This window comes from Phacochoerus africanus, chromosome 15 (genome assembly GCF_016906955.1).
Source record: "Phacochoerus africanus isolate WHEZ1 chromosome 15, ROS_Pafr_v1, whole genome shotgun sequence".
Taxonomy (NCBI): Eukaryota; Metazoa; Chordata; class Mammalia; order Artiodactyla; family Suidae; genus Phacochoerus; species Phacochoerus africanus.
The window spans coordinates 56,038,285-56,055,043 of NC_062558.1; the positions used below are offsets into that span (position 1 = coordinate 56,038,285).

The window sequence follows — 16,759 nt, forward strand, 5'->3', positions numbered from 1 at the left end:
GATCCTGCTGTATGGCACCGGAGCTATATCTAATCACTTGCGATGGAACATGTGATGTGATGGAGGATAATTTGAGAAAAAGAATGTATATATATGTATAACTGGGTCACTGTACTGTGTAGCAAAAATTGATAGAACATTGTAAATTGCTGGGGCCAGCTCAGCAGGATGAGGCTGAAGAATGGGTGCTGTGGAACTTAAGGAAAAAGTTAACATAAAACAAGACACAGAGACATTTATCTTAAGTAAAGGTGGGAACCGGGGGACTCAAGGTCTCAGGGACCCAGAGCCCTGCCTCAAGAAACCACACTGCTTTTATTGTGCTCTTTAGATGAGATCAAGTGAGGAGTGGCTATGGGTGGATGATATAGGGTTTGTTTACTACTATAAGTTCTTTTACTATTTAAAAAGCCACTTAGGTGGTAAAAGGTTAAGCTCTTACTCTGACCTCTAGGCACACAACAGTTCTTAAGCTTAAGTCACTTATGCCTTTAGGTCTTTGTTGTTAAGTTTAAGTCATTTACCAGCACTGTGACTGTTTTTCCAAGCAGGAAGATGGGATCAAGTAAGACAAGAAGATGGGATAAAGTAAAGAAGGACAAGATGGAGTTTTCAAAGAAACATGTCTTGCGACAGTAAATCAACTATAATAAAAAATTAAAAAATTAAAGTAATCCATGATGACATGTTTAAAAATAAATAATATCTTAATTTTCATTTTAAAAATTAAAAAAGAATTTTTTGTAGCCATGCCTGTGGCATGTGGAAGTGCCCGAACCAGGGATTGAACCAGTATCATAGCAGTGACCACGCCAGATCTGTACTGTGCTAGGCCACCAGGGAACTCCTAAAAATTATTATTTATGTATTTTATTTTTTTCTTTTTGCACCTGCATCTGTGGCATATGGAAATTCCCAGACTAGGGGTCAAATCAGAGCTACAGCTGCGGGCCTTCGCCACAGCCATAACAATGCCGGATCCAAGCTGTGTTTGTGACCTACACCACAGCTCATGGCAACTCTGGCTCCCTGACCTACTGATCAAGGCCAGGAATTGAACCCGCATCCTCATGGATACTAGTAGGATTCATTTCCCCTGAGCCATGATGGGAACTCGGCTAAAAATGATTTTTAATTGTGGTAAAATGCACATCATGTAAAATCGACCATTCTCACCATTTCGAAGTATACACATCCACAGCATTAAGTACCTCATATCATTTTGCAACCATGATCACCACCAGCCACCTCCAGATCTCTTTTCATTTGCAAAACTGAAACTCTATTCCCATTAAATAACAACTTCCCATTCCTCTCCCCTCCCCCAGCCCCTGGCAACCACTCTTCTACTACCTTCTCTGAATTTGATGACTCTGGGGACCTCACATAAGTGGAATCACCCAGTACTGGTCCTTTTGTGGCTCACTTAGTTCCCTTAGCATCATGTCCTCAAGGTTTATCCATGTTGTAGCCTGAGTCCAAATTTCCTGCCTTTTCAAGTCTGAGAAAGACTCCATTGTATACAAACACTCCCTTTTTTCTTAATCCGTTCATTTATCTGTGCACACTTGAGTTGCTTCAATTCTTTGGCTACTGTGAATAAGCATGGGGGTACCAGTGTCTGTCTGAGACCCCTCTTTCAACATCTTTGGGGATACACCCAAAAGTGGAATTGCTGGATCCCATCATTCTATGTTTGATTTTTTTCAGGAACCATTATCCTGTTTTCCAGAGCAGCTGCACCATTTTATGTCCCCACCACCAGTGCACATGGGCTGCAGTGTCTCCACATCCTTGCCAACCCTTGTTTTGTTTTCCTGATAGCGGCCATCCTCAGGGTGGGAGGTTCATTCCTGTTTTCACAGATGAGAAAATTGAGCCAGAGCCCTTGAATGATGAAACTTGAGGCTCTGACTCCAGTGCATATATTACACTCTTTTTTTTTTTTTCTTTTCCTTGTTTTTGTTGTCTTTTTAGGGCTTTACCCAAGGCAAATGGAGGTTCCCAGGCTAGAGGTTGAATTGGAGCTGTAGCTGCCGGCCTACACCACAGCCACAGAAACCCCATATCTGAGCCACATGTTCAGCATATACCACAGATCACAGCAATGCCGGATCCTTAACCTACTGAGCCAGGCCAGGGATCAAACTTGCATCCTCATGGATACTAGTCAGATTTGTTCCCACTGAGCCAGGACAGGAATTCCTCTTTTCCTTTTTAAAATTTCTGTTGAAGCGTAGTTGATTTACAATGTTGTGATCATTTCTGCTGTATTTAACACTGTCTTCGTCGCACTTGTTCATTACTCTTAATTTCCTTGTAAATACTTCCACAGAGACAGCTTCATATCTATGTTTGTTACTAAACTTTAAGTCACTCCCAAAGTGCAGTTAGTTGACTCCTGACTCCGTGAAGAGTCTCCATGCTGAGGCCACTCATGTAAGAATGTCAAACCACTTCAGCCAGGAATAATTGTTGCTAAACCTGCAGCAGAGGGCTGGCCAGGGAATGTCAGGAATGCTAGATAGAAGTCGGCTTCCCTGGTCAAGTTGGGGGTGTGCACACGTGTGTTTGGCCAGCATGATGAGCAGCCCCCTTGAACGACAGGGGCGGAGGGGTGAAGATCTGGGGAGCTCAGCAGCCTTGGAATTTGGGAACAGTGCCTCGGGTCTGGGTTAAGGGCAGCTTTAGTGTGCTGATGCAACGAGAAGATTAGTTGATGCTGCCTGCTGCTGAGGTATTGCTGCCTTTGCTTCAGAGTGAAACGTATGTCAAGTGCTCGTTGGAATGTTGGAAATAATGGAGAGCAGAGACTGGGCTTCCAGGAATGGCTTGTACAGATGTTCAGCCAGCTTGCTGATAACTTTGCACTTGGGAGTGCTTGCTTCACTGCACAAGGCACAAGTAGGCGTGCTTCTTGGATGTCCTCTGCAGCTGTGGTGGAAAACCCTCGGATGGCCTCGTTCAGGAGGACAAGCGTCTGTGCGCACACGCTTTTGTCCTGTGGTTAGTCCTCGTCCTAGAAGATTTGCACGGTGGAATGTGGGTATCTTCCCAGGCAGGCTGCTCTTTGTTCTGGGTCAAGAAGTAAGCCTCGTTGTGTTAATGCGTCGCGACAAGCAGCTGTTGATAGGAAATTGCATTAAGCAGATCACTTCACATATTATTGTGACTTGGAAAGTGCCTCAGAAGCGAAGGAGGTGAGCCTTTGACATTTAATGGGCGTACATTGATGTAATGACAGAGGACATCTGAAACAAGGCTGGTGCTGGCTAGACACTGGAGAGTGACCCTCCCAAGTCCTTTGGAAGATTTCCAATTGAATCGCAGAGTGCTGGAGCCTGGCAGAATGGCTTCTATACCGGGAGCCTGTAAGACAGAGTTTTGGACAATCTCTCCTTGAGTAGTTTTGCATACACACAAGGCATTTAGCAAATCAATCGTGAGATGCTTCTCCTCCTAGAGCCTGGCGCTTATGAAAAGTGCAAATTGGAGAAACCTAGAGTCATTGAAAATAGGTAAAAAGTAGTCACTCTGAAAAAAAGTAAAAAACAAAGGAAGCAGTAAAGTATAAGCCAGGATTTTCCTGTTGGGTTAGAGAATTATTTATGCGAAAGGAAATAAATCCTAGAGAGGTTAACCAACTATTGAATAATATAAACAAGAATCTTCAAGCAGGTATTATGGTATTCTATGAGAAATGGTTAATCACAAAAGAATTCATTCTTTCTCTAAAGAATGGATTAGAGTCCTAGCCTCAATTTACAGAAAGGAGGGTTTAAATTAGGCATTAGAAAGACTTTCTGAACCCTGAGGACCGTGAGATATTCGTAGGACAATTGCTAGGGTTTTGCTTTAAAGAAAAGATGTCATGGAGTTCCCACTGTGGCACAGCAGGTTACGGATCTGGTGGTGTCTCTGCCACAGCTTGGTTTGCTGCTGAGGTTTGGGTTCTATCCCCAGCCTGGTGCAGTGGGTCAAGGATCCGGTGTTGCTGCAGCTGTGGCATAGGTTGCAGCTGTGGCTCTGATTTGATCCCTGGTCTTGGAAACTTCTATATGCCATGGGTGCAGTAAAAAACCAAAAAAAAGGAGTTCCCGTCGTGGCGCAGTGGTTAACGAATCCGACTAGGAACCATGAGGTTGCGGGTTCGGTCCCTGCCCTTGCTCAGTGGGTTAACGATCCGGCGTTGCTGTGAGCTGTGGTGTAGGTTGCAGACGCGGCTCGGATCCCGCGTTGCTGTGGCTCTGGCGTAGGCTGGTGGCTGCAGCTCCGATTCGGCCCCTAGCCTGGGAACCTCCATATGCCGCAGGAGCGGCCCAAGAAATAGCAACAACAACAACAACAAAAAAGACAAAAGACAAAAAAAATAAAAAATAAAAAATGGTGTTGCCCTGTTTGGATTATACGTGTAGACCCACATGGAGGTGGGGGTGGCGCCAGGGGACCATCCCTTCCCTCATCCTGCAGGCCCTCAGATCCTGTTTGCCAGCCCTTCTCCAGGTAGAGTGTGCGTGCAGGGTAAGCATCTTTCCATCACCAAAGGAGCTTTCTTGAAACACACAGTTTCTCTTTCCATAAACCTCCCTGGGAGGGGGGAAGGAAGCTTGGAAAATTTCCTCTGGTGATTTTGTTCTGTCCCTTTGATTGAAAACTGCTGCTCTCTGCCACTGGCAGTTGAGTCAAAGCCAGGGAGCCCTGCAGTCTGCACAGCATGTCCAGGCACCTGTGCCCGGAGTGTCCTCAGGGCTGTGGTGCAGAGACAGCGAGGCTGCAATGATCCTTTCCTCCCATGTTGTGGGAGCAGCAGCTGGTGGATGGAGCTGGAAAGTCACACAAAGCTGAACCTCCCTCCTCCCCTGTCTCACTTCCAGCTGTTAAGAGGCTGTCTTTGGAGGGGCTTTGTTCTGTAACCTTCCACCTGTGCCTAGAGGTGTCCTCTGGTCTGAGTCTTGTATCTTAAACACGACACAGGAACATGCATTCCATTATAGTTTCAAAAAGCTGAATGCCGTTTGGCTCGGGGTTTGGTCTGTGAATATGTCAAACCAGGGGCTGATGTGGCAAAAATGCTAGTCTTGTGCAATATTGTCCAATAAGCCAGCAAGGCTTTTGCCTCAGCAATGAAGAGGCCAGCTAGCCTGGCCATCGGAGGAGGAGGCTTGAGAAGGATTCCCATTAAGGCATTGGGAGGGGGAAGGGAGCTGTGTGGTCTCATCTGTTATGAAATCTTCCTCACACGCACCTCCAAGGGTTCTGAAAACACCAGAAGTGGAGTTCCCGTTGTGGCTGAGTGGGTTAAGAACCCAACATAGTGTTTGTGAGAATGCGGGTTCAATCCCTGGCCTTGATCGGTGGGTTAAGGATTCAGCATTGCAGCGAGCTGCAGGTCTGGTGTTGCCATGGCTGTGGTGTAGGTTGGCAGCTGCAGCTCTGATTCAACCTCTCTGGCCCAGGAACTTCCCTATGCTATAGATGTGGCCATAAAAAAAAAAAAAAAAAAAAACTGCCAGAAGTAACTACGTTCTAAGAGTGAGGTTGACACAGAAGGAATTTGTGTGACTGTATTTATTTCACTCTATCAGGGGACAGGTAACCAAGGAAATGACAGGGGAGCTTGATTTCTTGTCTGGAGCAACCAGCCTTACTGTGGTGACAGCCACAGACTGGTCCCCAGTGCCAGTGGCCATCTGCAGACCATGTTCTAGAATCAACCACATCCACCCCCCATCCCTGTTGTAGGATGAATCCCTAAAAATGATAATAATAGCTACATTTTTTTGGCTGTGCCCTCAGCATATGATAGTTCCTGGGCCAGGGATCGAACCTGTGCCACAGCAGTGACAACGCTGGATCCCTAACCCACTGAGCCACCAGGGAACTCCAATAGCTACCTTCCTTGAGCATGCTAGGTTTATATCCTTCTGGTTTACATCCATTTTCTGTCGTCTTCAGAAGAACCCCTCAAGGTGAATGGTAGTAGTGTGCTTACTTGCCAATGGAGAAACTGAGGCTGAGCAGGTAGGCAGCTTGCCCAAGACCACATAAGCTGATAACCAAGGAGGCAGGATTTAGCCTTTTTTTTGTGTGTGTGTGTGTGTGTCTTTTTAGGGCCACACACGCTGCATGAGGAGGTTCCCAGGGAAGGGGTCCAATTGGAGCTGTAGTTGCTGGCCACGGCCACAGCCATAGCCACAGCAGCACCAGATCCAAGCCCACGTCTGCGACCTATACCACAGCTCATGGCAACACTGGATCCTTAACTCACTGCGCAAGGCCAGGGATCGAACCCTTGTCCTCATGGATTCTAGTTGGGATCGTTAACCACTGAGCCATGATGGGAATTCCCAGGGAGTCAGGATTTGAACCCCAGCCATGTCGAGCTCCAAAGCAGATCTTTTTTTTTTTCCCCAGTATTTCATGCAGCAGCTACAATACTGTCATGTGGGAGGACATTGCTTACAGTCTTACAAGTTCATGGTTTTCCTTTTAGTGCATTAAGTTCTAGATCATGTTCCAAAATTCACAATTAGACTTTCAACAAAATGTTTTTTCCTCTGTCACTGTCATGAGAGAAAGGAAATATTTTTGAACAATAGCATATTGAATTATGCTCTTTAGTTTAGGAACCTTATTCAGAGTCCGGACACTTGTCTGCCTATGTTTCTAACATGTATTTGCCCATTTGATGTTAGCGGGCCCCAGGCTCAACTACCAACCCCAGGAGAGCGAGGGGAAGCCCATGTTTACTTAGGAGGAAGGTCCTGGGACCATTCCCTAAAATTATGCACAGAGGAGTCCCCTGGTGGCTCAGCGGGTTAAGGACCTGGCGTTGTTACTCCAGTGGCTCCGGTAGCTGCTGTGGCGCAGGTTCGACCCCTGGCCCGGGAATTTCTGCGTGCTGCAGGCACAGCCAAAAAAAACAGTAAAAAATAGATGTTCCCATTGTGGCTGGGTGGGTTAAGAACCTGGCTTGGTGTCCCTGAGTGTGCAGGTTTGATTCCTGGCCTCCATCAGTGCCTTAAGGATCCCGTGTTGCTGTGGTGTAGGTCGCAGATGTGGCCCGGATCTGGTGTTGCCATGGCTGGGGTGTAGGCTGGCAGCTGTAGCTCTAATTTGACCCCTAGCCTGGGAACCTCCAGATGCTGCACTTGCGGCCCTAAAGAAAAAAGAAAAAAAAAAAAGATCCATTTGCGGGCCAAGTGCTTTGTATTGTATTAATGTTTAATGATGTTTAAACAGGGTTTGTTTTTTTTTTTAAGTCTGTATTTTTAAAAAAACTTTGTTGCAGATATCAACGAGTGTTCAGAACAGCCTTCGGTGTGTGGGAGCCACGCCGTCTGCAATAACCACCCAGGGACCTTCCGCTGCGAGTGTGTAGAGGGTTACCGGTTTTCAGAGGAGGGAACCTGTGTGGGTAAGTACTGTAGGTGACTTTTTCTTTTTTTTGCCTTTTTAGGGCCACACCTACAGCATATAGAAGTTCCCAGGCTGGGGGTCTAATCGGAGCTACAGCTGCCGGCCTACACCACAGCCATAGCAAGGAGGAATCCAAGGAGCAATCCATCTGTGACCTACACCACAGCTCATGGCAACACCGGATGCTTAACCCACTGAGCGAGGCCAGGGATCGAACCTTCATCCTCATGGATCCTAGTCGGGTTCATTACTGCTGAGCCACAACAGGAACTCCAGTAGGTGACTTTTGAAAATGAGTATCCATATGGCAGATATCAGCGCGTGTCTGAGTGTTGTTGCCCCCGGTATTTTTATCGTCACCGAGATGGAAGGTGCCTGGCTCTGTTGTTGGGAGGGCAGTTAACAAAGGTGAATCAGACTTCATTCCTTCCCTCTGACTTCCTGGAGAGCCCCGTGGACAGTGTTATTATCTGCACTAGTAACACCTTTCCCTTCTTAGAAGACTCCTTTTAGTTCTTTTTAAACTATTCAAAAGGCTATTAAAACAATTAGACTTGTTTCTCCTTGTACTTAGTGGCCTTGGTATTCACCTCGAGGAAACACCTTCTGAATTCTTCCTGATTTACATCTAAAATTCCCTTTGGGGCCTATCTTATAGATTTCAATTTTATAAGCCACTGATAGCTTCTTAGCCTATCAGTTTAGAAGCGAAGGCTATTCATTAGGCTAATTATGCTTTTAGGTTGATGAGGAGGGTGGGCCCGATTGTTTGAATTGTCCCACTTTCTCAACCTTTCTTCCTGATTGAAAACAGATTCTTCTTTTACTGCCCGAGTGAACTATTTCCTTGCCCCTTTCTCGCTGTTTACCAAACCCTAGCAAGCTTTCTCTTTGCTCTGCCTTGAAACTCAGATGAGGCCTCCAAGGCCCCAGGGTGAGGTGGTGTCTCAAGGGCAGGAGGGAACAGGCCGTTCTCATATTTGGAGTATGACCCAAACATCTGTGAACTTGAGACATCAGTCCCCTTTGCACAGAGCTGAGATTGCAGCTCTGCTCAAGTTACTTCTTTTTTTTTTCCCCCAACAGAGAACAACAATTTCTGTGAATTTAGCCTGATTTCCTTCTCTGCTTTTTGAGATGGAGATTCAAAGTTCTGTTTTTTCAGGGCAGCACCACTGACATTACATTTCGGTTCAAACTTGGATGTAGTGGCTCCCTTACCCCTTGGGTGGTGACATGGAGAAGCCCAAATATGTGTGATGTCCTGGGCTTCTGTCTCCAGCCATTCCTGGCATTCACATTCACTGAATGGGATGGGTGGGGTGCCAGACAGGTGCTGTGCAAACATCTATGCCCAGACATTTGATTTTTTTTTTTTTCTTGCTTTTTAAGGCCACATGTGCAACATAGGGAAATTTCCAGGCTAGGAATTGAATTAGAGCTACAGCTGCCAACCTACACCAGAGCCAACAATGCCAGATCCAAGCCACATTTGTGACCTACACCACAGATCATGGCAACACTGGATCCTTAACCCACTGAGCGAGGCCAGGGATTGAACTCGTGTCCTCATGAGACTATGTCAGGTTCTCCACTCGCTGAGCCACAATGGGAACTCCCCAGGCATTCGATTTTGAGGAAGACCTGTAACTTCAGTTCTTCACCTGTAAAGTGAGGTAACTGGGCTGTGTTGTGGGTTTTCTGTGCCCCGTGGAGCCCTGGCAGAGGCTTCAGCTCTGCCAGTAGGGCTACAAGGAAGCTGTGGAGGACTCTTCCATTTTTCTATAGGTCAAATTCTGAGTAAGATTTTGTGTGAATAATGGATTCCATTGCTCAGAAACAAGGGTGAAAACCACCCCAAAATCATCAAGTTCCACCAAGATCAGCTGTCAGTGTTTCCTGATTGTCCTGCTGTTGGTAGCCCCACTTGGCTTTTTGCCCCTTGTGGTTGGCTCCTTTGAGACTCACCACATGGAGAGATGGCTCACTGGTAAAACCAAGTCTGCCTGAATGCATTCAAATGAAGACTCTGGCTCATCACTGGCTAATTTATCGGTCAGTTTCACTCTCCTAGACTTCTTTGTGAAAACATCATCCTTGGTTGGAAGCCTGGGCTGGGAAAGGGGTCTGTCCAGGTCAGAGCAGGGAAGGGCGAGGAAACGATCTGGATGGTTCTCTGAGGGCCCAGGGCTCAGGCAGGGTGTGTGGGAGGCCAGAGCTGACTGTTTTTTCATAAGATTTTATTTTGAATTTTTTTCTTTTTGCAGAGATTTTTAAAATTAAAAAAAATGTTAATTACTATTTTTTATCTTTTTAGGGCCGCACCTGAGGCATATGGAAGTTTGCAGGCTAGGAGGCGAATCAGAGCTGCAGCTGCCAGCCTATACCATAGCCACAGTGACTCAGGATCCTAGCCATGTCCAAGATCTACACCACAGCTCATGGCAATGCTGGATCTTTAAGCCACTGAGTGAAGCCAGGGATCAAACCCAAGTCCTCATGGGTACTAGTCAGGTTTGTTTCTGCTGTGCCACAATGAGAACTCTTGAATCCACTTTTCTTTTTCTCTTTTTTTTGTCTTTTTAGGGCTGCACTTGTGACATATGGAGGTTCCCAGGCTAGGGGTCTAATCAGAGCTGTTGCCACCAGCCTACACCAGAGCCACAGCAACTTCAGATCTGAGCTGCGTCTGCGACCTACACCACAGCTCACGGAAATGCCAGATCCTTAACCCACTGAGTGAGGCCAGGGATGGAACCCGCAACCTCATGGTTTCCAGTTGCTTCATTTCTGCTGTGCCATGATGGGAACTCCTGAATCCACTTTTCAAAGAGCTCTTCATTCCCAGCACTTTCCTCTTCTTGTAACGCAGGGCTTCTTTCCCTGGCTTGTCCTTACCTCTTGGTATCTCCTTGCATCTCTGCTGTCTCATTTCCTGGCCCCAGCCTGTCTGCGGGTGTCTCTCGGGGACCACTGTCCCTCTGCTCTGCTCATCTCAGGTCAAGGCACAACCCTTTTACCACGGTTCTCTTTGGAAATGGAGGAGCTATAAAAGTAAAACTCTAGTATCCATGCGATTGTAATTAATTTTTAATTCCCATTTTAAGCCCAATTTTCCCTCCTTTCCAAAACCTTCCACTTCCTACCACCCTGTGTGTGTGCACGCTGTCACACACACACACACCCCGCCCTGTTAGTTGACAGGCAGGGTGAGAGTTGCAGGAAATTGTCACCCTGCAGGGTTAGGGAGCCTTTGCAGGAGCACAGCTGGGCGTGCTGGTGGCCCCTTTGTGTAAATTAGTAAAAAAGGTCTCCTTTAGGTTGTTGGTGTAGCTTCCTTTCTGTAGTGATTGGCCGGTGACTGTCCTGGCGTTAAAATTACTCCCCTTTGAATTGGTAAGACCATCTGGAAACTCTGTTTGTGTGATGATTGAGAACCTGCAGGGCTAAGAAAAGTGCATCAGCCACTCAGCTTTTTTCCTTCTAATTGATGTGGAACATTTGCTTAAAAAAAAAAAAAGAAAAATGCTTTGGATCCTTCAAAAATTATAGAGGTAGAACTAAATTGTTTAAGAGTCATAAAGTTTTAAAGCTTCCTTTAGGAAAAAATGGCTCTGGCTTGAAAAACAGTCTTATAGAAAGGCAAACGTGATTTAAAAAATTACATTATAGGCGTTCCGTTGGTTAAGAACCCGATTACTGGAGTTCCTGTCATGGCTCAGTGGAAACAAATCTGACTAGCATCCATGAGGACGCAGGTTCGATCCCTGGCCTCGCTCAGTAGGTTAAATGATCCAGTGTTGCTGTGAGCTGTGGTCTAGGTCGCAGATGCGGCTCAGATCTGGCGTGGCTGTGGCTGTGGTGTAGGCCAGCAGCTACAGCTTCCATTCGACCCCTAGCTTGGGAACCTCCATATGCCTTTGGTGGGGCCCTAAAAAGGCAAAAGACAAGAACCCAACTACTATCTATGAGAATGTGGGTTTGATCTTTGGCCTCGATCAGTGGATCAAGGATCCAGCGTTGCTGTGAGCTGTGGTTTAGGTCGCAGATACGGATCTGGCATTGCTATGGCTGTGGTATAGGCCAGCGACTACAGCTCCCATTCAGCCCTTAGCCTAGGAACTTCCATGGGCTGCAGGTATATCCCTAAAAAGAAAATAAATTAATTAAATTATGAACTACATTTTTCTATGAAGAATAAGAGGGTTAACGAAGCCTCGGTGCAGGTGACAGTGAGGCAGGGACATGAGGACCCACCCAGGCTGTAGTAAGGTCCTCCCCTGTTAACAAGGGCAGGGCCAAATGAGGCTGGAGCAAACACAATGCATACAGGGATCACTTCTGCGCTGTTAAGTGACATAATTATTTGATGCAATAGGAGTGAGGCTCCTTTCCTCGTTGTTCTGTTGGAATATTCCTTTCCTACTTTTGTGGGTCCCGGTTCTTGGAGAATGTCCCTTTCACACTTTTCAAACCAAAGGCGTTGGGCAAAGGAGGACTCTAGAGAAAAAAAGAATGTTAGAAATGACGGGGGAGTTTCCATTGTGGTTCAGCAGGTTAAGGAGTGAAGAACCTGACTAGTATCCATGAGGATGTGGGTTCGATCCCTGACCTCGCTCAGTGGATTAAGGATCCGCTGTTACTGTGAGCTATGGTGTAGGTCGCAGATGCTGCTCGGATCTGGCATTGCTGTGGCTGTGGTATAGGCTGCCGGCTACAGTTCTGATTTGACCCCTAGCCTGGAAACTTCCATATGCTATGGATGCAGCCATTTAAAAAAAGAAAAGAAAAAAACAAATGATGGGAAGTGAGGAAGGCAGAGTGTGTCCTTGGACTGGTTAGTGTAACCTAGGTCACTATTTTCCAGACAGAAATTCAGACCGCTTGTAACAGCTTAAAATCTAGTAACCCCTTGGCCCATGAGACCTGGCTTGATGGTCTCTGTCCCATGGGAATTCGTTAACATTCCCAACCTCAGGAGGCCAAGCTGCTGGGTGCACAGGCTGGGCTTCCATCTGCCAATATGGGGCTTTGCTAGCCTCTCACGCACACAGAGCTGTGAAGCGTGTCCTCTTCTGTGCCTGTCCCGACAGTGTTTCGCACTTTCTCTCCCTGAAGCACTGCAGGCAGGATACACCGGGATTCATCCTGGGGGGAGGCTCACTGGGGAGAAGGATGAGGAAGTCTCCTGTATCCGGGCCAATCCAATGCCAAGGGCCTCCTTGGAGGGATGGAAAGGTTCTGTTCTCACATTGCAAGGGCCAGGACTCTTCCCTGGGCCTTCAGCTTTAAGACCAGAAGCTAAACGGTGCCTTCTGAACCCCAGAGTATCTGAATCAGCCATTGGAAATCACCCCCTAGACCTCCGCCCTTGGCTTAAATCTTGAGGGAATAGCCCAGGATGGGGTATGATTGTCTAGTCTCTGTGTCACATGCCAAGTACCTAAGCCCCCATCCGATGAGTCCTCTCATCAGAACCCTTAGAAAATACTAGTCCCATCTGCTGGGCCGCCCCATGCTTGGCACGCTGGAAGTCATGGCTGTTGCCCAGAGGAGGAGTGTGAGGTTCTGAGAATTTTTACAATTTACTGCAAAGTGGCCTTGATGGAAACCCAGATCTGTCTAACCAAAAGCCCACGGTCATTCTACCACCCCTGTCTCACTTTCCTGGGAAAGTTTATTTCTCCTTCCTTGGTGGGAAATGGGTGACTTTGGCCTTTGTAATGAACAGTCCACCTGCCCAGGGGGCCCAGGTCAGAGACACCACATGGGAGTGTCAGACCTCAGCTCCCAATGCTCCACCGAGTTGTTCCAGGAAGCGTGTCCACCTGCCATGCTCCACCTCCACATCCAAGTGGAGGGAAAGCTGGGTGATGGGACCTGGTGTGGAGAGTGGCCTGAGACAAGCCCTGGGGTGAAGCTGAGGTCGAAAGCCAGGCTGAATGACCCACCGTAGCATCAGTCTGCAAAGACCTCCCAGAGGTGGGATCCAGGTGGGAGGAAACAGGAGGAGAACCAGGGGTACCACCCACTGGGGAGCAGGAGGCATATGAAGCGATGCCTGGGGGTCTGGGGTCTAGATGTGCTGTGTGGAAGGGGCTTGGAAGGGCCCTGGGCTGCTCAGGGGACTCTTTCAAACACTGTATATCAATTCCTTGTTGGAAGCTGTCGTGGACCAGCGTCCCATCAACTACTGTGAGACCGGGCTCCATGACTGTGACATCCCCGAGCGGGCCCAGTGCATCTACCTGGGAGGGGCCTCGTACACCTGTTCCTGCCTGCCAGGCTTCTCTGGGGATGGCCGAGCCTGCCAAGGTACGTGGTTTCTCTGACTTTCTGTGTTGCCTGAAAAAAATTCCCTGGCTGGCACTTATCATTTGCTAATTATTGACTCATCCCCAAATTTAAGAGAATTATTCTCTCAACTCTGTAGAGTTGCATTTTGTATCTCTGGTAGTTCGAACTATGTGTTTTCTTTGGGGGGCTGTTCTCCTTGGGTAAGACCTTTGTCTTCCCCGAATTGTTTTGTTCCATATGACTTGCTCATTCAGGCTATAATGAGACACCTATTGTCTGCCAGAAGTTTCTTTTGTGGAAAGAGAAACAATCCTTATACAGTGGAGCTTAAAGTCCAGCCTTTTATTTAACAAGATATATATATAGTCATTCACGTGGCCTGATCTAATCTTGTACTGCAAAAATAGTGAAGTTCCCTTATTGAATAAATGACCGCAGAGGCAGATAAATAACTCCACAAAATTCTCTCAAACCTAAGATTAATTCATCATTGGAGGCCAGGATGCTCTTAAAGATAATTTTAAGTAAGATAACTTCTGAACACAATTCCCCAGTTTCTTGGTGTTCAAAATTACTTAACATTATACTATAGAGTATTTCTGGAAAGCCCAAGCTTTCCTGAGATTATAATTTCGGAAATATTTTTTCCTTGTTACTGAATGTGAATTTTCTCATCTTGGAGAATTTTCTGTCAAGCGGTTAATAATCTGTCTCCAGGCTTAGAGATATTTTTGAAGCTCTCATTCATGATGTGAAGGGTCATTTTAGAATGCACAAAATCCACCCATTTTTCCCTTTGCAGGCTTGATTTTGCATGAAAATGTTACCACCAAAGTGAAACACATTTGTAAATGTGCTCTATAGAAATCGAAGTGTTAGTGTTTTGATAATTAATGTCTAGTAAGTTCTACAGCGCTGTTCCCAGATCAGAAACTGGGCCCCTCAAAGTTGAGCAAGTGGCTTACATTATTGTGTAAACTAGGAACTCCGGAGAGCTCACTGTCCTGGGCTTGGTGGCTGTTTTGCAGATGTGGATGAATGCCAGCCCAGCCGATGTCACCCTGATGCCTTCTGCTACAACACTCCAGGCTCCTTCATGTGCCAGTGCAAACCTGGGTATCAGGGAGATGGCTTCCGCTGTGTGCCTGGAGGTAAGGTGTCGGGGATGATTTGCCTTGCCCATGAGTACTGAGTATGTGGCTCTGGGGGAGGAGGTGGGATGAGGAAGTGGGAGGCTCGGTGGAGAGTTGAGGTGGGCAATCCGGAGCACAGCTGCAGTTCAGGGGAATGCAAGTTGTATCCTGCACAACTCCAGGGGACGCCACACCCCAACCATAACTGCACTGGTAGCCTGGAGTCTGGTCATATCTGTGACTTGAGCAAGAAGTACAGGGTAAGAACTCATCTGTATTAGATTTTTGCAGAGAAACAGAACTAATCAATGTGTGTGTGTGTGTGTGTGTGTAAAGAGAGAGAGAAACATTGATTTATATAGAGTTTTTTTGTTTTTTTTTTTGGTCTTGTCTTTCTAGGGCCGCACCCATGGCATATGGAGGTTCCCAGGCTAGGGGTCTGATCAGAGCTGTAGCAGCCAGCCTACACCACAGCCACAGCAATGTGGGATCTGATCCACGTCCGCGACCTTAGTTAGGTAGAGAGATATTGATTAGAAGGAACTGACTCACACAGTTATAGAGGTTGGCAAGTCCCAAGATATGCAGTCTGCAAGCTGGAGACCCAGGAAGAGCTAGTGTTTCTCTTCAAGTCCAAAGACAAGAAAAAGCTTGTGTTCCATTCATAGGTCATCAGGAAGGAAGAATTCATTCTTACTGGAAGGGTCGACTTTTTGTTCAATGCTGGCCTTCAACTGATTGGGTTAGACCCACCCACCTAAGGAAGGATCATCTACCTTACTCAGTCTACAGAGTTAAAAGTTAATCTCATCTAAAACACCCAGAAGAATGTTTGACCAAATATCTGGGCACCCTGTGGCCCGGTCAAATTGGCACTTAATTTTTTTTTTTTTTTGTCTTTTTGCCTTTTCTAGGGCCACTCCTACAGCATATGGAGGTTCCCAGGCTAGGGGTCTAATCAGAGCTGTAGCCACCAGCCTACGCCAGAGCCACAGCAACGCAGGATCCAAGCCACGTCTGCAACCTACACCACAGCTCACGGAAATGCCAGGTCCTTAACCCACTGAGCAAGGCCAGGGACCGAACCTGCAACCTCATGGTTCCTAGTTGGATTTGTTAACCACTGCACCACAACGGGAACTCCAAGTTGGTACTTAAAATGAACCCTCATGGGTTCTTAAGAGTCACAGGAAAAAGAGCTGGGGTGGGGGTGTGGGAGGTGAAGTTCCACCAGTCGTGAGAAGAAGCAGGCTGAGGATTCTGCAGAAGTGTCCTGTTACCTCTTACACCTGGACTGTGCAGCTCCCAGACTTGCTTGCTGACTTGAGACGTGAGGGGGTATCGTGTCAGATCACAAGGATAATGATAGTCCTAGGTCAGCACCTGGAATGAGTCTGGAACTCAGGAGGCGCCCAGCTGTTGAATGAGTATGTGTAATTGGCTGCCCTTTGGTAGAACCTTCTGCGTGCTGGATGTTTTACCTAAACTGTTTCATCTGTTATGTTCGTAATGATCTCTTGAAAGGAAGGACTTGTACTATTTCCATTTCCACAGAGGATGCTGAAACATAAAGAGAGAAAGGCACAGTCAAGGCCCCACAGGTAGTACTTGCTGGAACTAAGACTCAAACCCAGGTGTGTCAGATGGATGGATACCAGTCTGGATTCAGCCCCCTAAAGCACATGGTATCCCGCCATGAATTAAGAATGTATTTGACGCCTCCAACTGGAATTAGCCAGTTGTGTCATTACTTAGTTTTAATTGCTGCTGCCATTATTGGCCATATATATATATATATATTTTTTTTTTTTGTCTTTTTGCCATTTTTTGGGCCACTCTGATGGCATATGGAGGTTCCCAGGCTAGGGGTCTAGTCGGAGCTGTAGCTGCCAGCCTACGCCAGAGCCACA

The 16,759-nt window shown here is 46.9% G+C and overlaps 1 protein-coding gene across 2 annotated transcripts in view; it reads left to right on the forward strand.

The window, feature by feature from the left end:
* Positions 1–16,759, forward strand: part of NID1 (nidogen 1) — a 107,338-nt gene that overhangs the window by 55,133 nt on the left and 35,446 nt on the right. For both annotated transcript variants that reach the window (XM_047760119.1, XM_047760120.1), the window contains exons 10-12: positions 7,292–7,417; positions 13,585–13,734; positions 14,745–14,867. In XM_047760119.1, the coding sequence (XP_047616075.1) occupies positions 7,292–7,417; positions 13,585–13,734; positions 14,745–14,867 (399 nt within the window). The remainder of the gene's footprint in view (positions 1–7,291; positions 7,418–13,584; positions 13,735–14,744; positions 14,868–16,759) is intronic.